The sequence below is a fragment of the Centruroides vittatus genome, unplaced genomic scaffold (assembly GCF_030686945.1).
Source record: "Centruroides vittatus isolate TY-2023 unplaced genomic scaffold, ASM3068694v2 contig_357, whole genome shotgun sequence".
Lineage (NCBI taxonomy): Eukaryota > Metazoa > Arthropoda > Arachnida > Scorpiones > Buthidae > Centruroides > Centruroides vittatus.
This window is the reverse complement of record NW_027122180.1, coordinates 1,592,802-1,618,344: the sequence shown is the minus strand read 5'-3', so window position 1 is coordinate 1,618,344 and position 25,543 is coordinate 1,592,802. Positions and strand designations below refer to the sequence as shown.

The following is a 25,543-nucleotide window of genomic DNA, read 5'->3' as shown; positions in this document are numbered from 1 at the left end:
ATTTACAAGTTTCTGTGAATTGACTGCGTAATGTGTAAAGGAAAAGATTTCTGTATTTCTGAACGGAAATTTTTAAAATTTTTATGCAGAGTAACTTTATTTTGTTTTTTAGAGAATTTTTACTCTGTAATTTTATGTTTTGATGTTCTATTATATGTTGAATATTTATTTTTTAAATTTTCAATTACTGTATTTATAATTTTTATTGAAAAATATAAATTACACGAATTTTTAATAAGTAATTTATTATGAGATATAGTATTGTATAATAAAATCGCAACTGATATTTTGTTTTTATATCGACAGTATTTGTCTTTAAATGTCATTGTTAAAGAAACAGTAATGCTAAATGGGCGTTCGTGATATCCATGTTTACGTAAATGTCATTTAATACGATATAAACACGAATAAAATTCAACATTGTAAAACTAAACTTATTTTATATCAGAAACACTTGCTGATGAAAGAATAGAGGATAGAGATTCCATAGCATGTATAATAAGCCCAGAAGTTTTAGTACTTGGTTATAACGCGCCACCGGATATATCACGCTTTTTTTGTCTCCCGACAAGCACGAAATAACGAGAGGCTACTGTATTTTTAAAATAAAATAAAAAATTAATATAAAGCACTTATTTGACTTTGTTACTTAAAGTTATACTAACATAAATTGCAACAATTTTATATCTTTCTGCCAGTATTAATACTTTCACACCGAATCTTTATATTTCCACATTACAGTAAAGTCTTGTTTTACACCAAACTGATATATGCGGATTCTTGCTTTTTCAGATGGCAAATGAATAAGCTAATTGTAGAATAAAAGGAGTAATTCTGTCTACTAATGCATACGCTATTTTTATTATAAAATTTAGTATATAGAAGGTGTGCAAATTATTGGATGATTTTTTTAAAGATTGCATTTTTATCAATACTAAACAGAAGTACTGTACAGTACATGATATTATCACCATTTGAAAGAGAAATATTTGCTGTTTCGTACTAACCTTAAATGCATTCGATGTGCATTCCACATGTGGAACGGCAGATGTCCAGGCGGTACTCCCATTTTCACCAAACTCTCTCAAGCATGTTTTGTATGACGTTCTCGATGGTGGTGTTGATGCGTCGTTGGTGCAGTGTTGTTAGAAATGGAGAAATGTAAACATTGTCATTGACGAAACTCCACAGGAAGAAATCGCACACTATGAAGTCTGGTAACCGGATAGCCATGTGCAGATGTCTTTGGCTGCTACCGACCAATCCATCGACCTGGCAGGTGTCCATTTAGGTACTCCCGGAAGTCCATACACCAATGTGGTGGATCCCCGACTTGGTAAATGAACTCCTATCCCTCCTTATCTGCGAGTTGTGACATTAACCAGTTTTCCAGCATGTCCAGGTGTACTGTACTTGGACATGCTGGACCCACTCTTTTCGTAACTCTGTGCTCCGCAAAGAATGGGCCAAACAGGCGGTGTGACCAGGGCTGGCAAAAGGCGGTAAGTGAGGCATGAGATCACCGATACAAGAAGGGCGCCAAAATGGTGCAAAGTTAAGAATATATTTTTGTTATGTTACGAATATTAATTAATGAGACATGATTCATTATTTCAATAAAATAAGGAAATGTAAACATATTAAAATAAACAATCACTTCTTGAAATGCGATTTGTTGACGATTCACGAAAATGATTTGACCGTTTCGTTCCCAAATTTGAGCATAACTTTAGCGAATATTACTAACTCTTCTTACAAGTGTAGCTGGTGGGAAGAGATCACTTTCGAAGTTAAAAATATAAAAAGTTACATTCAACAATGTCACAAGATCCGGCTGGTAAATTTGTCAGTAATAGCTACAGAGAATGGCACATGCAATACTCTAAATGTTGATGACATTGTATATAAGTTTAGTTCTGTAAAAGCTCAGAAAGTAAGTTTATAATTATGTAATAGTAATTTTTTTTTGTTGTTATTATTAATAAAACATCAAAATATATATAAAATCACGTAAATTTGTTTCCTTTTTTGAGGAAGGAGGCACCAATTACTGTTTTGCATAAGGGGGCTGACAATCCTTCCTCCGGCCTTGGTTGTGACAGTAAAAACTGCAAATATTCCTTTTTCAATTGGTAATAATATCATGAATTTCTGTTCAGTATTGGTGAAAACCAATTACTTCGATATTAATATAGACATACCTACAGGCATTAGCCTATAGTGGGAATGGCGAATCTATAGCACGCATGCCAAAAGTGGCACGTCAGAAGAAATCATTTGCTATGTAATGTATCATACGATTTCGATTTATACCTGTTTTTCAATTATACTTTAGGTTTATTAACTGGTCATTCTTTCTTTTTTTTCAATCAGCTTCTTTTCATTCTAATTAAAGCATATTCGTTTCCGTTCTTTAAATATCGTTATTGCATATCTAAAACTTCGGCACGCATAAATATTTTTAAAGATAATTATGCTCACTATATGACACGTGGACTCAGAAAGGTTTGCCATCCCAGGCCCATAGTAACTTATCGAATGGAGTTGAGTACGTGATCTGTCAACTGAGAAAACACTCAACTTTTTATGTTTAGTAAAAACTCCATTAACTCAGACAATGATAGGAAAAGGGAGTGTCTAGATAATCGAGAAACTCGGATAATAGATTCTCTTTTGTAGTATTGTATTTTCATTTATTTTACAACATGCATTAGGCTAATCGTGCACTTGATAAAAGCAAAAACATTAAAACACTATCAAAAAGTTTTAAAATCTTTTTAATTTTATCCAGCGCACGATTAATTACAGAATTCTTTGCTCTAAGGACAGCATAATATAGTTCCTATCTAGTAGCCATCCTTCTGTACAAAAACAGTACTGGAAGGAATGAGTGTACAGTACATTCTTATTCTATAAAACTAATCCATAATGACTACATTTCATATCCTCTATTATTAAATTGTTTAAGATTTATTTAATATGTAATTTATAATATTTTTAACGACCTTTAGTTACTTACAAGTAAGACCAGGATAATTAGATGGAATTTCTATTATTTTTCTTTTCTATCAACCTATTAGAAATTAAGTATTAAAACGTTATTTTCGTTCTCTAGATTTTTATTGCGGTTTTTTTTTAAACATTTAAAATAAAAATCGATGTTTGCATTTTCTACTTTCTTTTTTTCTAATGGTTTCTGTTAGATCACTTTTCCTTCCTTCTACTGTAAATCTAAACATAATTTATATTTAAAATTTTTTTCAAAAAGTTCTTTTGGACATAGATGATAAAAGTTATTTTTCCCCTTAATAAATGTTTATAACTTAAAAATTAGAACATTATTTTCACATTATTAAGTTGCTTTTTTTTAGGTTGTATTTCATACAATGATAGTTTCAAGTTCAATGTTGGAATAAGGCAATATTTCATGGCCAGTATTCAATTGCAATCGATTTTTTTTTTTAAATTATTAGCTAAAGCACTTATATATTGGAATAAATTACAAAAACACCGCAATATATCCGAATGAGTGATATAATGAGGAGCTACTGTTTTTATTTCATAAAAAATGTGCAAACTAAAAACTCAAAGATTTATTTATAAAAAATATAAGCAAATTAATAAAAAATGTTATGCAATTCTCTAAATTTCGTAAAATTTAAAGGTTTGTATGAAATAAAGGATTATAATGCAAAGAATTAAATTTATATGAAAATTAACATTAAAATTTTAAAACAAGTAAGTTATTTTAAATAAGAAAATGTCTAAAAATTATGTATTTAAAAATCTTTTGTGCTAAAAACTACCGCTTTAAAAAAGAGACTCTAAAAATCAAACGATGGAAAATGAGAGATACCAAAATTGACGTAGTCTGAAAAATATGAATTTCGAAAATAATTCTTGAGATAAATAAATAAATAAAATAAAGTTTTTATTTTGAAGTAATTTTGTTATTTAAACATTATTAATTTTGAAATTAGTCTATTTAAAGAACAAAATTACTTTGCTCGTTATTATAAAAATGCCATAAACGTTAAATTATATTTAACGTTTATGGCATTACGTTATATAGAGAACCACAATAACAGTGACTACAAAACTAGAGCTTTTTTGTAATAAATTAATCATTTATAATAATAATCACTTATCTAAAAAAGTAATCAGTTATTACGAAACTTTGAAATAAAAATAAAATGATAGTAATAATTTTCAAAAACATAAAATTTAATTTTTAATAATAATAATTTATCATTGAACTCTGCAATTTTAAAAAAGAACAGTCATGAAAAAATTCGATTATATCTCTAAAACTATTTGATACAGAAGGATATAATTTAAGAACTATTTCAAGCTAACGAGGATAATCGACTGGTACAAAGATTTCTCCATGTCATACAAAATATGTGAAGGCCAATTTTACAGCATTTGAAAATTTTCTGGTAAAATTCAAATAGAAATAAAAAAAGCACTAATTATTATTTACTGAAGTTGTTAATTTATGAAATAATATAGACTATTATAGAGAAACGTTTGAAAGAATCTTTCAAACGTTCAAACGTTCAAACGCAGTAACTTATTTTCAACAGTTCATATCCATTGTATAAATGTTATACTTAATGTAATGTATAAATGTAATGTAACGACATAATACATATTTCAATTATAATTTGAATTCTTATATATATCGTTTATTTATTCTCAAGAAAGATTATTATATTTTTTTTACAAAAAACGCTTTTCAGTATCTAGGAAATAATGTATAGGCTATAATTTTAGCAAGTATATTGAAATATTTTGAATTAGAATAATAAATTTTAGAGTGAATATCACAATCTGATTAAATTTTAAATAATATTCATTTATAAGAAATATAATGTTATTACTATCTTATTACTGTTAAATATCTTATATTATTTGTTTTACAAATAACAATAATTTCGTTGCCAATTAAGAATTTTTTAATAAATGTAATTGCGACTGATTAAACAAGTTCAATAAATAATTATTACATGATTTTCACAAATATAATCATATGATTAACTGAACTGTTCACAAAATATAAAAAATGTATTGCTTAACAGATCAGAATATAATTTCTGATGTATTTAAGAAAGAGATATTTAAATAAAATCAAAGAAGAAATTTTAAAATAAATTCAAAATTATTTTCTTCGCTATTTTAAACGTTAAATGCTAAAACACGTGTTTAAAATACAAATACATGTACTAAAAGTTTATTTTATTTACCAAGTTTTTTCATCTTTAATGTCATTTAATGTTAAATATTTTGTGACATTGTTCAGATAAAAAATATTAACAACAATCCACAGTCAGATACTTATTTTTATAAAAGGAAAAAAAATGTAAATGAGTTTTCATTTAAATTAGTACAGTACATAAGTAAACAAACATATAAAAACTTTGAATGTAGTAAAATAAAGCTTAAATTTCATACGAACTATTCTAAACTGTATAATTTTTTCCTTAAAAGTCTTCAATAACCAATACATGTATATTTTTAAACGTAGACGCAGTAACCAGAAATTTTTTAAATATGTAAATATGCAACAAAAAATTTAAGATTTGTTAACGTCTATTTAGAGTTAATGTTTACGTAATTAGCTTCACATCATCAAAAAGTTGATATTTCTTTATGGATTAATCCAATAATTAAAAAATTTTAAAGTAACTGACAGTAAATTGTTACAAAAGTAATTGAGTTCATCGAATTAACGAATGATTCTAGCAGAGCGTGTAGAAAGACATTTTTGAACTTTTCGTAATAAAAAATCAGAACGATAAAATTGCTGAAATTTCGATAATTTACAATATAATTCTGCAAAGAAATGATCTCGAGATAAAGTAAAATTCATTTTAAAAAATTGTAGCCTATAAGATTTTCTTTCCTTTATTAAACAACGTATAAATTATTAAGAAAGAAGGTAACAATGCACATTTCCTTTACTTTTGTTTTTAAAAACTTTCCTTGCTGCTGCTATTTTTAAACTTTTTTCTGCATAATGAAACGGAAAGAATTCAAGAATAGTTTAACGCTTCGCTATTCATTGATGCTAATAGAACTTTTTATTTTATGTATATTGTTGATGAAATTGGCATGATAAAATATGAGGTGCATGTTAAGAAATGTGTATGAAAATTTAAAGTGAAATGTTGATTATTCTCGAATTTCTTAACGGACAAAATATCTGATTGATTCAAGAATTATACTGAACTATCAATAAAAAGAAACTTCTATAATGAATCTTTTAGATTATTTTAGTCTTTGAAATATTAATAAAATATTTTAAATTATGAATTCAGTCGAATGGTGAGGAAAGTGTGGATAAAGTACTTGTTGTCTGCCTTGATTGATTTGGTTATATTGTATTGACCTTGATATATCTGTGAGCATCAGACTGACGACTCTATCCACGAAAAATTTCTAAGGATCTGATTTGGACTAAAACTAGAGTCCCTCACAGCAGCAAGTTGATATCTTCATTATCACCGCTTTCTGGCGTCTTTAAAATAAGTTATTAATTTATACAGATTATATACTACGTACATTTATTCAATTTGTGCACTTGTTGCAAAATACGGATAAATATACAAATTTAACAACTAACTGTTCATTGAATCTCTTTTATTATGATGCAGAAGTTAAGCTATAACTTAAATAAAATTTACTACGTTAATCATTGCATAATACATCTTGAAGAATGGTCATTGGGCTGCAATTTGAAAAAATTGTAGACCTATAAATTCTCACGGTCGTTCGCCCGTGTTTGTCTTTCCTTAATCTCGAGAACGGAGTTATATAGATGAAAGATAAGATTTTAACATCTTAACATCATTATAAAATAAAAATTTACATTTATATTCCAAACTCTTTTTTAAATGTATAACAATTCAAATTCTTATATATAACAGACTAAAAAAGTATACAGGTCTACGTTAAACCCTATACACAGTTTATTTTAATTCTGTATTAGTTATTTTAACGTTTATTAACAAATATAATACGCACATTTCTATTGTATCTTTCAAAAAATTAAAACTTATTTATATAATTTTAATAAATAAGTTTTAATTTCTTGGAGAAGTATCAACACATTCTATGTCTAACTTCTGTGTACTGTGCATTATAATATATTTTAATTCTCAGAAGTCTTATTTTTTACTTTCCTTCTAACCAAAATTAATCTCTGACAGAGTTTTTTTTAATATAATCTTAGAATTAATTAAAATTCGTATGTAAAGTAATATATATTTAATTTATTCGACTATAATATAAAAAAACCAAATATTATACTTGTATTACCGTATTTTACGGACTATAAGACGCATTTTTTTCTTCGAAAAATTGCCTCCAAAATTCAGGTGCGTCTTATAGTCCGTAGCATCTTATAGGTATTTAAAAAAAAAAAATGCTTAAAAATGCTTAAAAATTAAAATGCGTCTTATAGTCCGTAAAATACGGTATTGATTAACGCCCAATTAAGAAGAAACAGGTAGACTATAAACTTTCTTATTATAATTTATAGTTTAGCCAGGCCCGTCTTTAGGTGTGGGCCTACCGGGCCTGGGCCCAGGGGCCTCCTAACATTCGAGACCTCGAAAATATGCAAAATTGAATAGAGCAACAAGTAATAAAATTATTATAAACAGTCAACAATCAAAAGATATGTTTGATAAATTTTATTAAACATAAATATAACAATGTTTAGCACAGAAAGCTAATTGAAAAAATTTATGAACATTAACCCTCCATTACGAATTCCTTAAGGCGGCCTCCAAGCTTTTCACGCACGTACCAAAGACGGCCTGAGTTTAGCCTGCAGGTTCTCGATTGGATATTACTTAGGCAATATTATTAATTGAAAATATGTATTTTCTTTAATTAAAGTATTATATACAATACCAAAACTCTTTATGAAAATGATAGTAATCTTACTTTATATATTAATTTTAACAAAGACAAAATAAAACTTTACTTCTCTTCGCTTGGAAACTATTGAAAATGGCGGTTTGAAGTACTCATTCTTCTACGTCACAAGACTAGTTTTGACGTCAGGATCATGCCTGGTAGGATTTAGGTGGCCATGTCTCGTCGCCACTAACTTCTGAATCGTCAGTCCCGTCGTTGATTGGTCAGACATCAATTTTCTTTAACACAGGAAGTAGAGTTGACCGTCTGCGTCTCTCTAATTTGTAGCCGGCTCTTACCGAGTAGCTTGTTCGGCAACCGAGTTATCGTACGGTAACTGGGGCAAATATGGCGTTCAAAATTTTGTTCGTAAACCGAATTGTTCGAAAAGCGAGGCGTTAAAAACCCAAGGTTTGACTGTATATTAAATTTTTTTGTTGGAACTTTAAAATGTTTTTAAAAACATTTATGATGGCAAATATGGTTTATCGGACCGTCTTCAATACGATTGTTGTGCAGGTATTAATAAAAGGTACTTATCAATTATTTAAATATTTTAAATTACTTCTTTGGCTGTTATATATATCAGAGAGGGAAAGTATGGCAATCGGTCAAAAAATGATTCTCCGTGATTTTTACATTTTCCAACTGTGTGTGTATGTTTGCGTTTGGTGACACGAATTTGTTCACCCACTTTGAAGGTTAATAATTCCTCTTTCTTCTGTCGAAAATTTCTGAAATTTGTAACGAGGTTTGTGTATTAGAGGCATTGATTCTATTAATTTTTAATGATTAAAAGTAAAAGGAGTGAAAAGATTGAGGGGAGTCGTGTATCATATCTCGAGTGGGATCGGAATTAATGAAGATTTTACTTATTATTAACATTTACAATTTTTTTTAGTTGTATAAAATTTATCACTGTCCTCAAAATTAAGTTGTTCACCATTTTATAATAATTAATAATATGAAAAGTTGTTAAAATAAAATCTCATAACACACAAAATTTTAACTTTTTTGCTGGGAAAGTTACTCAACTCGTAGTTGGATATATATATTGTTTTGTCTTTGAGTTAGTCCTCGCTTTGGTACTTTGGTACTTTAACTCACGTTCTAATTATTAATAGATTAGCATTTGATATATTTTAAATAATTATTTAAGCTTGTACTATACTTTCTAATAAATTTTTTAAATGTAGTTCTGAGTATCGACTAAACTTCATTAAATAAGTATATTTAATTCAACGGTAATATTTTCAAAATTAATTCACAAAAGACGTAATGAATAGCCTACTCTTTAATTGATATTTTAAAAAGAATATCTACAGTACATATTCTATATTAAAAATACAAAAACAATTTTACCTAAGATAATTATACATGCAAATATTCGGGCTAAGATTCCCACATAAAATCAGTTTTAACCATCTGACCTACTTTTTCTATTTTTACATGCACTAATGATGTAGATTTTCTTTTTGATTGTATAGAGTAAAGAATAAATAATAACAGTAGGCAATAATGTCGTAGATAGCAGTCGTGGGTCCATACATCCATCTACTGTTTTATCAATTGCAGTTGTTATTTAAATCTGTTTAAAATAACTTTAAAAAATTGTTACTTTAATACGAGTATTATATCTTTTGTTTAAAATGTTTATATTAGTAAACATCATTTATTAATATAAACGAAAATTTTGATCTTGTTTAATTAATTTTGAATTTAAAGTACTTAAAAATTTAATATAAAAAAGAATAATAATTAAATTAATAACCAATTAAGTAAGTCTATAGTTCTTAATTATAATTCTCAGAAGTCTACTGACTTATCTGGTAAGGGTGGAATGACCAATTGACCATCACTCTTTGTAATGTCTTTGCTAGAAAAAAATTATGTAATTGGATATATATGATGTTTGATATTACTGATAGAAATTATCCATTGTATTTAACTTTAATTGGACTAAGTTATTATCCAGATAATAGTCACTAGGATGTATACTTCGCAATGGCATTACCTATTAAAATAACATAGCATCAATTGTACTTTATAATTGTATCAATAATAGGTCTACTGTAAGCGTTGAAATTAAATAAAAATCAAATATAGAGTAGACCGTTTCTATAATGTTATAAGAAATTTATTAAATTAAGGTTGATTTTTTAAAGCAGAATTAAAAAAGAAAATTAGATAATAATAATTTGGGTTAATTTTTTACGCTTGACAGAATTTTATACTATATAAACTTTTAAATGTCTATTGTTCGTCACCACTATGTTAAAAAAAAAAAAAAAAAAACACTACAGTTAGTAAGAACTTATGATGCATTCATCAAATTACTTGTCCATTGAAATGAAAACAAAAGGCTAACGCTTTTTTAGTCGATAACATCGCTAATCCATTAAAAAAGTTAGGCTACGTGTTATTAGCAAAAAATTTATAGGTTAACATATAATTTAAGTAAATATCAGCATTTCGGCAATAATAGCAAAATATAGAAAAAATAAATTCTTTCTTCATTTAATTTGCTTTATTTTTTCGAATTTCTTTTAATACTTTTTTTATTTTCTGCTCTTTCTGGCATGTAGACACTAAGAGATGTCCCGATTTCGGGCCTTAAATCCTTGTACCCAGAAAAGAGGTTTCAGGGTTGGTTGAATATTCCGGTTTATTAAAACTAATAAAAAAATTCTGGAAATTGTGGTTTTCCCCTTGTTTTGCTATTATAATTAATTATTAAACAATCTAAATACCTAAAACTTTAGTTCGTTCTATGCGATATCTATTGTTCTTTTAAACAATCATTCATTGCATCGTCGCGTCGGGGAAGCCGAGAAGCCCTATAGGATTTTCATCCTGGCTGAAAGTGTCTTTAAAACTGAATCTTTTAAAAATTTTACTTAAACCTACCCCCGAGCTGGAGGATGGGCCATAAACACTCTTCTTTTGTCCCGGTTATGATATTCACGAATCTGGCAACGCTATTGATGGCTCTTTTATCCTTCATTGGCTTTCATTTAAAAGGTCCAATGTATCCAAGACAGACCACTCCTCGAAAAATTCCTGGAGTTTTTCGATCTGTCCAGATTCGATCTCCGGTCTTCCAGAGCGAAGAACTGACGCTACCTCGACTGGCCATCGTCATTTATTTGTTCTCGAATACGGGAGTTCGTAAATTTTATTTTTATAATAATAGTAACACAAATATGCATTTATTAAATTAAATGTGTATAAATATGAATGAATAAATAATTATAAATTAGAATTAGATAGAAATTATAGAATTAATCAATTTTTAGTACATTATGTTACAAAGATTATTATTGTACAAAGACAAAAAATTTCTTCCTTGATCTTATTCAGATTTTACGATTACATTCTACAGAGCCTAAATGTTTTTAATAAACGTTTATATATTTTTGATATTTTTAATAATGGTTATTCTACAACGATTATATTCTTAAAAATGCGTGAGTGCAACTATTAAAAATAATTTTAAAATAAGTCGCTTGAAAAATAAACGCAGCTATCGATTTGGACTAGCTAAATAACTTTTTTAAGACAGATTTTTAAAGATCACAATAGTAATTTTAAAATTATTTTTTCATTATTAAAATTAAAAAAAAAAAAGATATTTGCTCTTTTTTATGTTTTTCATATAGGCCTATAGAATCTTGGCATTATAAACAAATTGATCATGCATGAAATCATTTCTCAAGAATTTCTCTCAAAACGCATTCCAAGTAATAACGTGGAACGAAACCTTTATTCTGTCTTTCAAAAAAAGTAGATAATTTTAACTATTGTAAATATAAAGCCGAATAGCATTGCGGTAAAGTCGCCAACCTGCCTTGATTTGGATCTATTCGGATTTAGACCCATCAGAGAGAAATTTTTAGGAATTATTTAGCCAGATATATCAGGTCCTATCTTTCATTGTCGTTCTCATTGCTATCCTGGTTGAACTGAAGATAGGTTTGATATAAAGGCCCTTTCAATGTCCATAAAGTGAAAAATATTTTTTTTTTTTTAATAAAAGAAAAGAAAATAGATGACAACACAAAAGTGGCGGGCGTTCCTAACAATAGGATCTGAGTTAGCACTCATGATCAAGGCTTTTCCGTCCTGGATCCTTAACGCATACAAGAAGAGGTAAGAAACGAAATTGAATGTTTTATATTTTATATTTTAACGAGACCAAAGATTTGATTATACAAAATGCCATACAACAGACATTTTTCCAAAATAGATATTTCAGATTTAAATATTTATAAAAATTATTTGGAAAAATATAATTGGTTATTTTATTACAATGTAACTGACTTGTAACAAACTAATCTGCTAATCTGTAATGATATTCTTTTTCTTCACTTAATTCTTTCATTTGACTGCCCACATATATATATGGGCGGTCGAAAAAAGTCCCAGGATTTTTTTCGACCGCCCAGAAACGATTTCAGGGTCTCCAGAGCGGTAGTTGGTGCTTTAACAGTCTTGGCCACGAGACCGACTAGCGGCAAGATTCTTGTTTTTGTCGTGAAAGATCCGATTCCAATCCATTTTTTGTGATTTTTTTAAAGTGGTTCTGGCCATACGTTATTTACAATCACTAATCATAATGAATGCTTCGATTAATAAGCAAAAAAAAACATTGTTTTTTACGGCCGGATGGCCGAGCGGTCAAGGTGGCAGCCTACCGCTCTGGGGGACCCGGGTCGAATAATCCCCAGGAATTTTTCGGGGGGTGGTCTGTTCGGATATGTCGGGCCCCGTCCTTCACCACCCGGTCGCCCATTGTGGGCCTGGCCGAACCCATAATGGGCCTACTAAAAGAGACCCTCTTAGTGCCCACAGGGCGGAAAGAGTTAAAAAAAAAAAGCAAAATTGTTAATATTAATTTAGAAAAAATCGACCATCATTTTGCTTAAATTACTTTCCTTTAATAACTTTAATATTCGGATTATAAACTTACAAGTTCTATCGGTTAAGAACTAATTCAGTTTGAAGCATTTTCGATTTTATTAATTTTTACTTTCCCGGCGCTGTTATATATAACACAGAGAGAGAGTATGGCAAGCGGTAAAAAAATTGGCCCCCGAGATTTTTACATTTTTGGATTCAGTTTGGAAACGTCGAGAAATGAAAAAAAAAATTTTAAAAATGGGTTTTTTTCTGTGTATATGGATGTATGCGTGTGGTGGTTACGATTTTGTTTACCTATTTGAAGCTTAATAACTCCTGTGCTTTTGTCGAAAATTTATGAAATTTTGCAGGAAGGTTTCTGTATTAGGAGGATTGATGCTATTAAGTTTTGGCGATTAAAGGTCGCGGGGATGGGGAAATTGCCGGAGTCGTGTGTCATATCTCGAGTGAGGGCGAACTTAATGACGATTTTATTCGTTATTAGCATTTATAATTTTTTATAAAACCCGTCCCTACCCTTAAAATTCAGCTTTTAGCCTTTTTATAATAATTAAAAATATAAAAAAAATAATAAAATATCATAACAGATGGCGCCACATACGAAGTTTTAAATGTCGGAAAAGTTAGGTACTCGTTGTGGGATTTATTATTACTATCATTATTGTTGTTGTTGTTGCTGTTAACTATCATTCTATATCGAATGTTTCAGAAGAAAGCCACATTTTAAACCGTTTTTAACCTATCAATATTATTCAATAAATCATTAATTTGAACTCAGTAAATTACTATTGAATTAATAGTGTTTGAAATTGATTTCAATATTTATTTTGAAATTATTTCGGATCAGACAACCAGAACTTTGAAAATTCAAAACTCAAATACTAATGATGATGTAAAATTTAAAAGTACTGTACAAAGTGATTATTTTCTCAAATTTTGAACTTTTAAAATCGTGTTTTAAGTAAATAGACAGATGCAGTCTAATGGATTTAAGAGAAAGCCATGTGTACTATACTTCAAATATAGCTTTATTGATACAAATCTACTATGTAATTCAGCGCAATCAGTAAGATTTATATGTTATTTACATGTATATAATAAATTGTCATTTATCGTTTACATCTTATCTGACAACCTCATTTATTGAATGATGTGAGTTTTTTAAAAAATAAAAAATGTAGTTTGATAAGAATTTGTTTCCTTTTTATTTTATGAATTATCCTATAAACGGTTAGGCAAATAATGAAACCGAAAGTACATTTTTACCAAAAAAAAAAAAGTACAGTAGAGAACCGAAAATCGGAATCAATTGGGGACTGGGGGTGTTCAGATTAGTCATTTGTTCCGATTACGGTTTATGTACGAAAAAATATATTAACCTGTCCGATGTTCAAATTTTTCTTCGTTGCGTGTCGCTTCCTGTTGAATTTTTCTCCGTTGCGTGTCGCTTCGTGTTGAATTTTCGTCGATTTTAAGCCTAACGAAAATTTTTATAATAATAATCGAGGCTATCGTATCGTTAAAAATTATTTCTGCATTTTGTACAAACAAAATAAATATATTGAAGAATATAAAAACATGAAAATTATACTTTAGAAGTAAATTTAGTATCAAAAACGTTCGATTCAGCACGACACAGTCCGACTGAAAATCGTTCCGATTACCGGCGATTCCGATTACCGGAGTTCCGATTAATGAGTCTCTACTGTAATTTTTTTCTTTTATTTATTCATTCTCAATAATTTATGTATCGAAATTATTTTTATCAGCAAAAAACAAGAGAGCTACCTAATAAGAAATTTTACACTTATTCATAAAAGTATAACGTGAATTGTTTTCTGGGTGCAAAATTTCTAATAATGAAATTACTCAAAAATAACATGAAAATAATATTTGATTAAAAAAATAATAATAATAAAGCGAAAATTCGTAGAGACTTTTTCTATTTTCTACTGTAAAAAATTCCCGTATAAAAATTCTAGTCAATCTTAAAGTACAGACTTTAACAACTTTACTAATAATATTTCTTTTTAATCAATGATATTTTCAAATATAAAATTGTCCTGAATTTCTTTTTAACCATGTATCGATCAAATAATCTAATATCTAAAGACTATTAAGAATTTTGAATTAACCAATTCCTATTTCTTATGATATTTCGTTTGTTGAAGTTTGCACAACTTCAGGTATAACTAAAAGGATCTCATTACGGAAAAATAATGCTTCTATCTCACTAGTCAGGTAGGTGCATGACTAAATGGATAAAAATGTCAGCCACTGCTTTTTTTTTTCAACTCGTCCATCCTGTGAGAAATAAGAGGGCCTTTCTAGCAAGCCCATTATGGGTTCGGCCATGCCCACAATGAGGTCGGACGGATCACCCTCCGAAAAATTCCTGGAGTTTTTCTATCTATCTGGATTCGATCCTGGTTCCTCCCAGAGCGGTAGGTTACCACTTACAGTAACTGCTCGGTCATCTGACAATCCGTACCTATCTGCTGGGAGACTGGAATTTGATTCTGGTTCAGCTCAAAAATTCTGAGATGTGCTGACCAGGTTACCCCAATTGATGAGCATAAAACGTCCTCTTGGTGTCTGAGAAGTGAAAGGAGTGTAAAAATCTTCGCTGTTAGAACGACTCGATAATTTTACACAGATTTGTAAAATTATATTACACAACATTACATTATTTTGATGTAAAAACGTTTTCGTTATATTGTAAATCAGAAGAAATTGTGATAAATACATTTAATTAATTTATTTATATAAAATAACATATATTTGATAAATCGCTCTTAAAATGTAGGTTGCTTTTAGATGATAAACAATTTTCGTTAAGGATAGAAGTCATCGTGATATAGCTGTACTTCTGTAGCACTTTTAGATGTCTAGAAAAAATTATAATCTGTTATACAGATTATAATTTTGTACAGTAATTTGACCGAGAATACTGTAAACATATTGTTTTTAATATCAGTTACTTTAAATTTGTTCATTTTCTGTTTTTTAGGGATATTTTCATATTGGTAATTATCATTATTATTATTTCTTCATTCGTTTATAATGAGTGACATCATCAATGATGTACTGAACAAAATTAGCTGTCTCAAGTTAGTTTCTATTAGTTTATCGTTTAGTTGTTTTGAATTTGATCATAATTAAACTAAAGTATTTTTCAATTACAAACATTCATATTCTAGCTAACTAATAATAAATTATTGCGTGTAAAATGATTAACATATTTTAAATGATATAAATTTATTAAAATTTAGGTCGAATTGAATCGAGAAAAGTGATGGGTCAACCACTTCGGGACAAATCTGAGAATCACTCAGTTCTATCTCAAGCCAAATCCACAACTACAGCTAGTTTTACGGTAGCAAACGGAGAGACGATAAAATATGGATATAATTATTTACGAAGACTTTGCAGAGAGAGGGGTCTTTTATTTGAAGATCCGGATTTTCCTCCAACACCTAGAATGCTATTTGGAAAGAACAAAAAAAGTTATACGTATATATCATGGTTACGTCCCTTTGTAAGTAGACTTCACTTATTTAGTTAATTATATATATATCTATTTTTGACTTCCTTAACTTCTTTGACTCCTTTGACTTCCTACTGTTGTCTGATTCTGTCTGTTCTTCCTTAATCTCGAGAATGGGGCTAGATAGATAAAAGTCGAGATCAGATACGTAAAACTTAGGGACAGGAGGTCTCAATTACCCAATTAATTAACTATATACGAATTTCCGATGCAAACCGAAAATCACATTATTTTTATTCAAAACTTTTCACCTGAAAGGAGTTACCTAGATGACCGGCACGAATCGATTGCTAAAGGAAAAGTATGATGTACAGTACAGTGTCAAGACACTACTAATTTGAGGTGGAGAGAATATATTTTAAATTAAATAAATGAAAAAATATATAATTAAAAATTGCAGCCTGGCATTGTGACTCTGTCACAATGATTTTTGCAAGTTTGTGTTTAATTCGTTATCATAATATTTATTAATATATTTATTTATATTTTTTTCTTAAATCATTTCTGCACTGCTGGAATCAAGAAAGTGTTTTTAATCATCATACTCATTATAGATTTGGCCAGAACCACAGTGGGGTGGCTAGACGACCACAGACTGGATCCGATGTAATCGGGACAGGCCGGCTCTGACAAATTGTTGAGATTTCTCAGGTTTTGACAAACCTGGATACCCTAGAGAGGCAGGCTGACGCCTTTACCATCTCGGCCATATGGCCGTCTATTATCTTTACCTGAAACTCTCTGGTTTATGAAAAATCATATTATACAGGGTGGGAAAGAAAGTCACTTAACACCCCTGTTAAGTGACTTTCCCAAAATATAGAATGCACCCAAAGGATGTACTGTACAGTATATTGAGCACATCATGTAAGCTTAACGCGCATAACTCTGTAACCGTTTGAGATAGGTCAATAAAATTCTTCAGGAATCAATTCCATGTGAAATTCTGACTCTAAATGATTTTTCACATGACCCCTTTCCCAGGTACAGTTTCGGAGTTGCATTCAACATGGCCGCCATCAAGATGGCGGCCGTGCGTGTAACACACCATTGTTTCCTCCTTATTTTAATGTGTTCCTGAATGAGCGAATTAACTGGGTACAGTACATTGTATATTCTGTAGCAAGGGTGTTAAGTGACTTTCTTTCCTACCCAATATTTATAACTTACTGTAAAATTAGTTATGAAATTCTAAACAGAGTACTTCACTGATAAACAAAATATCTGCACTCTTATCCATAACTGTAGATATTGTGCAAGAATTTTATTATAAATAATTAAAATTTATTAAATACCTTCCCTCTGGAAATAAATATACGCTCATCCCATTCGTGATTGTTATAAACATTAAGAAAACTGGACTCGTTTGCATTGAAACGAAACTCGTTTGATTAATAAATAAAGTACGCTATTTGAGCATGGTTTACCAAAAAAAAAAAAAAAAAAAAAAAAAAAAAGGCTCAATTAGTATAACAGGCGTCTTCATGTATACCATGTCTCGACATTTTTGTTTTAGTCTACTGAAAAAAACAGATCAAAGTGAAAAAAGTCATCCCAAAAAATTTCCTAAAATATCTGTCGGTCGACGAATAATCCCAATCTGGAAACGCCGGGAAAACGCTGGAAATTCTCAACATCGCTTCCTACTTTTCTGCCTGAACTTGCCACGTGACGTCATGAAATAGCTAGACGGGACTCTCATTGGACGGAAACTCGATATTTTGCTGCTTTTCCTGAAGTGTGATTTGTGATTCAATTTCACCCCGAATGTCGAAACAAGCGACTAGGATTTTTATCGCCAGTATTATATTTCTATCGCCACTTTAATAAAAAGATCGCCAAGTGGCGATTTGGCGCTATGCAGAGCACTCCTATCTATCTTACCGGTCGCTTCATCTAACCAACAGGCGACGCTTTTCGGAGAAAGAGCTGCAAAGGCAATAATCTCCATATGAAACCATACTAAGAAGAAGAGCACTCCTGCTGTTCATCAAGCTCAGAAAATGAACTACTCCCTACATAAGATGACATCATTCTGTTATTATAATTTTATCATTATGATAATGAAAACTTTATGACATTCCCATATATATATATTTATTTATTTATTTATTTTATGAATTATGATCAATTTCAAAAATTGTAGCCAAGGTTGACAAGACAGAAGGGAAGCCAGGGCTTGTACTGGAATCTACAGAAAAAAAAATTTTAATTATACTAGAAACTGAATATTAGAAATTGATTTTAATACTAGAACATCAATTTATATAATTTCAAATGTGTAAAAGAAGAAAAAGAAATGTAATAAACCAAGAGCACTTATTGCAGCCATAACTATAGAATGTAAAGTTAGCAGGGATTTACAGTTTAAAATAGCATAATGTATTAAAATTTTTGCCAGAAAGAATGATATATTTTAATGATTATTTGTCATTAAATGTTATATTAGTAATAATTCAATCATTAAGAGATGAAATTATATACATTGATAGACTAATTATTTATTTTCAGGAACTTTGTGGCCATCCAAAATTTATTTCTGATGGAGCATCTCGCTTTGAAATTGAACAAGGAGATTTAGGTATTTAAGAATTTTTAGCATTCTTAAAAACTTCAGAACAATAGATACATAGTCCCATTGATTGGAATAGTATCTTGATGGATGCTTGTATCAATTAAGATACAAATCCAGTTTACATGTAGATCTATTTTACTTGAATCAGTCCAGCATCTTACCAAGCTGATATGAATAACTTAGATATACTTTAAGTAAACTCTGAGAAAACAGTTTAATGACTATCTAAGTTGATATGCATTACTAAACTTTTGATAAATGAGTAGGTTGGATGTGGCATAGGTTAATTTCTGTAAATGCATTCTTCCACTAACAGTATAAGTAAACACTACTTTTTAATTGTGCTGATTTCTACTGTTTTGCTATGATTTACAAGCAAAAATGTTATTTGTTGACAGCAATCAAAGTAAAGTATTACAGCCAAATTAGTGCCTTCATTCAAATGTCAAATTTTTGATTTTGGTTCATGAATGAAGTCTACCTATTAGGTTTCCTTTTATGCATTTAAGATACTCTATTTGTGAAACTTAATAACTTGTATTTGTATCTCAACTTTCACACTAATTATTATTATTATTATTATTACTTTTCAGGAATAATTAAAATTTATTGTTATTAAAGTAATATTCTACTGTGATCAAAAGGTATTGGGAATAGTTCAATTAAACTGCATGTGTGCAAGAGGATGCTGTATAATTTTTTTGACATTTGGTACAACTTTCATCGATATCTAGCAGCAATCTGTATATCATTGTCTGTTTTCATTTGCAAATAAATGCTTGTTTTGTGTGTAAAGAATTTTTGTGCTGGAAGATTTTCAAAATTTCAAATGTAATTGAGAAGAGAACATGTATTAAATTTTGTTTTTCAACAGGATTACTGCTACAAAAATGTTGGAAATGTTGCAAAAAGCCATTGGTGACAATAGTCTATCAAAAACAAGAGTTTGAGTGATACAAGACATTCAAAGAAGGCAAAGAATGCATCTAAGATGAACCATGCTCTGGTAGACCATCCACTTCAACTGATGAAAAAAACAGTTGGTCAGAGAGTTGGTGCTCAATGATTGTCATTTAACAATTAGGGATATTATTGAACATGTTCCAGTATTATGTTAATTTTCTCAAGCAATGTTAAAAGATCATTTGGGCTTGTGGCACATTGCTTCTTAAGTCCTGAAAATATTGAATGTTTTCCAAAAACAACATGTTCAAGTGACCAAGGAAATGTTTTCTCAACACGAATTGTTCTTAAAATGCATCATTATGAGTGATGAAATATGGATCTATGCTTTTGACACTGAAACAGCTCAACAATCAAGTGAATGGCACTTGAAAGGTGAAGCAAGACTAAAAATAAAAAGACTGCACCAAAGTCAGTCAAAAATCAAGGTCATGTTGACTGTTTTTTTATTGTTGTGGTGTTGTGCATCGCGAATTCCTTCTGACTAGCCAAACTGTCAACAAAGAATGTTATTTGAGCATTTTGCATTGTTTGTGTGAAGTAATTTGTAGAAAACAACCTGATTTGTAGTGAGAAAACATGGATTTTGCATCATGATAACATACCTGCTCACAATGCTCTTGTCTGTGAATTTTTGGACAAAAATTCAACAAATATGGTTCCACAAGTTCCATATTCACCAGATATGGCATCATGTGACTTTTTCTTGTTTCCTCAACTAAAATTTTTACTTTGTAGTCACCATTTTGAGTTAATTGATGTCAAAAACAAAATTCATTGAAAATACTGAAGGGGTTTTACAAAACTGACTTTAAAATATGTTTTGAGATTGGAAAACATTTGCATAAGTGCATTGCAGTGGGAGGGGATTACTTTGAAGGGGAGGAAATAAATTTTGATGAATAAATTCAAATCTTGCATTTTATTGAACCATTCTCAATACTTGTTAATCATATGGATATTTTACTTGTTATTAAATGTATTTTATACATTACAAAATTGTAAAATAAAATATATTTGATACTTTTATTTTAGGTGATTGTTGGTTAGTTGCAGCTATTTCTTGTCTTACCTTAACACCAAGGTTTTTAGAACGTGTTGCTCCATCTGACCAAAATTTTGGTTCTGGTTATTGTGGAATTTTTCGATTTAGATTTTGGAGGTTTGGAGAATGGATTGAAGTCATAGTAGATGATCGTTTACCAACATTTAGAGGTCGTTTACTCTTTCTTCATTCTTCTGATCCTGAAGAATTCTGGGCAGCATTATTAGAAAAAGCTTATGCAAAGTATTAATTTATTTTACATTAAATTTGTATTAGATGAGGTATACAATTATAATATTTGTATAACATAATTTATATTTATTGCTTTTGATTAGATTTTATGGAGGATATGATAACCTTCATTATAGTCATACAGGCCAAGTGTTACAAGATCTAACAGGTGGTATTGCTCAAAGTTTTCATCTGTCAGAACATGATCCTCATGTTGTATTTCAAATGATTAGCAGTGCTGTTACAAAATCTACATTACTGGCAGCTAGTATATTGTTAGTAAGTTCTACTTGTTTCATAAATAACCAATGGAATACAAATATATTTTTAATGATTTTTTTTTATTAGATAGTAATTTTATAATTTTTTTATAATTACAATTTATTATATATATCTAGCATAAATATAAATGATTATCATATATTCATGCGTGTTACTAAAGGATTGTGTGTTTAAAGACAATTTGAAAGGGCTGTAGATTATGCGATAGAGTGAGTTATTTGCAGTGTACAATTTGTAAAATTTCTAGAGTGGGATGATTACTTGGTTTATGTTGTACAGTAATCTTACAATAGTACTTCATTTTACTATTAGAGATGAGCACCATCAAACTGGCCATCTGGTAGTTCTGGCAGATATATATATAGTGTTACAGTAGCATCACTGTCATTTTAGTGATATTAATTAAAATAATAATAGTCCAGAAAACAAAATATAAAATTTAAAAAGTCAAAACTTAACTTGACAATTTTTCATAAATCTATAAGAATCTGTTCAGACAAAAATTTTACACCCAAAAGAAGGATATATGATAATCCTAATATACTAGATATAATTTTTGTGTATTTAGTTATTTGTTTAGTCAGTTTAATATAAAAACATTAAAAAATCATGTGTTAGATTACAAAGTCTAAAAGAAATTTGAAAAGTTGTTTTTCATTTTATGAGTTATTTTTTTTTAAATTATCATATTATTAGTACATTCATATAAAAACATTTAATGATTAAATAATTGTGAAAATCATCTTAAAGCATTGTAATATAAGCAAAGTTTAAACAGTTTTTAAATTAATGTTAAACAGTTGTTTTTTTAATATCTCATTTGACTAGAATAATTTAGATCAGTTTTTCTTAAACTGTGGTTGCATCTCCCTTTGGTATTGTGTAACTAAGTGTGGAATCACAAAAAACTTGACAACAGTAAAATTTTGTATTATCTTCATGCAAAGTATCAATGATTATAAAATCAAAATGTTAGTTAACACTGAAAAAAACATTGAAGATGTCTTGCATCCTGTAGTATCAAATATCTAGCCAAGATTTAATTCTTCATGTAAAAATAAACAAGCACATCAATCTCATTAGTATGCAAATTTGCTTTTATCTTTGATAAATGGTAATAAATAGTAAAACAATATATCAAAAAACTTTTTGGAATGAATGAAAACTGTTTTGGAATGAATTGTTTTATGATTTGTTATCAGCAAGTAATTTTATTTATATTTCTATTTTATTTATTTATATAAAGTGGGTTGTGTAAACTTTTCTTGGATAAAGTGGATCATGAATGGAAAAAGTTTAAGAATCCCCTAGTTTAGATTAAATAAATGATGATATTAATTTTTTCATTGGAAAAAACTAGCTGACTAGATAATTTTTAGAATCACAAACTATACTGTATATGTCAATTACTATAAATACCATTAAAACTTAATTTGATATTTCAGAATTTTTCAAAAGATATATTTTATAAATCTGTTGAATAAATTATGAAATATCAGAGTAATAAAAATGTAATTAAAATTTGAGTCAAATTACTGTAAACATTGTGCATAATAAAAGTGAAATTTTAAAATTATTTCAGACTCACACTTCTCCTATAAGACTTCGAAATGGTTTAATGACTCAACAAGCTTATAATATCACTGGTATGGCAAAGGTTCGTATCAACATTTATTAAAACATTCAAATCATATATTTGAATATTTTAATAATTTTAATTTAATAATATTTTTCATAATTATATTAAATTTATGTTTAAGACAATAGCATAGCTAGCTTATCAGCAAATACAAGAAGTTCTTGATTTAACAGATCTGTTCAGACAAAACTCAAGAACACCAATACAGATTGCCTCCTCCTTATCAAAGACTCATACTCCTTAAGTCTTGTGTTCAGTAAAATAATAATAATCAGTGCAGAGCCCAAACAGTTAGGAGTCACAATTTAATGGACTTTGGATTTAAAACTGAACCTTTTTTCTTATTTGTGAATAGAGGAAAGGTTGGGTCAATGCCTCAGCATTAGTAGTGGAAGCACTCTGTTACTGTAGTTACATTGTATAGTTTGACATGTTTAATTAAAGTAAACTTTGGTTCCTTTTGTAAATTTATTAAAACATTTTTAACAGATTTGGCATATATAAACTACTTGATTGATATGATATAAATTACTTGAATTATAATAATATTTTATTCATGCTTTATACATTATATAAGCATTTCAATATATCCTGTGTATATTAAATGCATTATTAACCTTTAAACTTATAATTACATATATAATATGCTAGTTAGAAATATATCATAATATTCTTACATCAAAATTAAAGTCCTTCTATGAATGTATTCACTCCAAAGATTGTATAATAAATGCTTAAAAATTTAACATGATATAAACAAATGAAATTAAAGACCCAATTAATGAACAAATAGTGACAAACTAACTCTAAGGTTTTTTATTATAGTACTTCTGTAGTCGTTCCGGAGAAATAATAATGTCTCTAACCGTTGATGCGACTTCCGGTGGTAAATGAGCCACTACGTAGTTGAACTTTGTGGCACTTTCCGTGATCGGCTTTGGAGATCCTAGAGCAAATGTGCTTTCGCACATGTGGAACCATAAGGCTGGGTCGGAAAAGTTGTACGGAGGGATTTTTACTGCTCCAATCTCGGCCATGATCTGACGATTGAAGTCGTGAACAAGGAAGAACGACGTACCTGATGAAGGTTCCAATGGGTGGATTCGGTAGTTTTCTTAGTTGAATTACGTTATTAGTCCGGGTTCGGGTCACCAATGTAGTGTTTTTACTGCTATTACTTTTGCTTCTCGTCACTGCGCGCGATTAAAAAAAAACGAATGAGCCGAACAGTAACAAAACTACGTTTATTTTCTGCTCGCGTAACAGTTACATGACTCGACGATGTGGCTAACAAAAGGCAACTGGCTGACCAAAAGGTCCCACAGGGTGAGTCCGGTCCCGTTCCAGGAAGTAATAACTCTTACCACCTGGGGTTCGTTACGACTGTTAAGATGTGGAGGGTGACGTTCCCCACACTTCCATAACATGATATCCAAATGAGGAAGATTGCTCCAAAATCCTTATAATTTATTGATTTACCCCTTCTATATATATAATCGAGATGAGTTGATAATAATAATAATCAGTGCAGAGCCCAAACAGTTAGGAGTTGAAAGTTGAAATTTGGTACACAGTTAGGGTACGTCACGAGAACGCACTTTAAGAAGGGATTTTTCGAAATTCCTCACCACAGGGGAGAGGGACAGGATTAAGGCTTAGCACTTCCATCAACAATGGAAGTGTTAAGAGAAAGTGACATGCAAGATGCAGATGCAGTTTTTTTCATTTTTGCGGGAAATCGAACATATTTTTAGAACCATCTAAAAATTCTCTAATTTGTCTGGAAACGGGGACCCAATTCTTGCATTCTGTGAAAACGGTAAGATTGGCTATAACGTAATAATCTTAATCTTCGCTATCGTTACTTTTGCCCGAGCAACATTGGGCCTACCTGCTAGTTGATTTATATTTATCTTTAGTTCTTCCATAGACATTAGTTGATGCTGTCTTGTGATAGTCTAATAATCTTGTCATCCTTTAAGTTCACTTTTACAGATTGCTCAATAACATTCGTGATGAACACTAAGACAGATTGCCTCCTCCTTATCAAAGACTCATACTCCTTAAGTCTTGTGTTTAGTGAATGGGCAGTAGTCAATCATAAACTTTCCATTTCTCTGTTAAACTGTGATCCAACAGAGGTACTTAATATATCTCAGGAATGTGTATTGGGTTCTGGGATTCTTTACCAAGAGTTAAAAGATCATAGGGGCTCTTCTTTTAATACATTTAACATAATTTGCCTTGACAGTCTCTTTGTGAAGGTTTTTAACTTCTGATTGTAAGTTATAAGCTTGTATTCTTACTGGAACCTCTTCACCTGAATAATTGTAGTATGGGACATTCACTGGAAATTGCATTTGCCTCATATATTCTGCAACTACCAATAGAATTTTTTATCCAACTTCATTCAAT

The 25,543-nt window shown here is 29.6% G+C and overlaps 1 protein-coding gene across 3 annotated transcripts in view; it reads left to right on the top strand.

The window, feature by feature from the left end:
* LOC136974821 (calpain-9-like) overlaps positions 1-25,543 on the top strand; it is a 74,250-nt gene that overhangs the window by 6,177 nt on the left and 42,530 nt on the right. The window contains exons 1-6 of one of the 3 annotated variants that reach the window (XM_067269772.1): positions 15,786-15,872; positions 16,119-16,384; positions 18,905-18,974; positions 20,967-21,219; positions 21,312-21,486; positions 23,072-23,146. In XM_067269772.1, the coding sequence (XP_067125873.1) occupies positions 16,142-16,384; positions 18,905-18,974; positions 20,967-21,219; positions 21,312-21,486; positions 23,072-23,146 (816 nt within the window). In that variant the 5' untranslated portion in view covers positions 15,786-15,872; positions 16,119-16,141. Of the gene's footprint in view, positions 1-15,785; positions 15,873-15,911; positions 15,957-16,118; positions 16,385-18,904; positions 18,975-20,966; positions 21,220-21,311; positions 21,487-23,071; positions 23,147-25,543 lie in introns of those variants that run through there. The other 2 variants (XM_067269773.1, XM_067269771.1) reach the window with 2 other exon arrangements.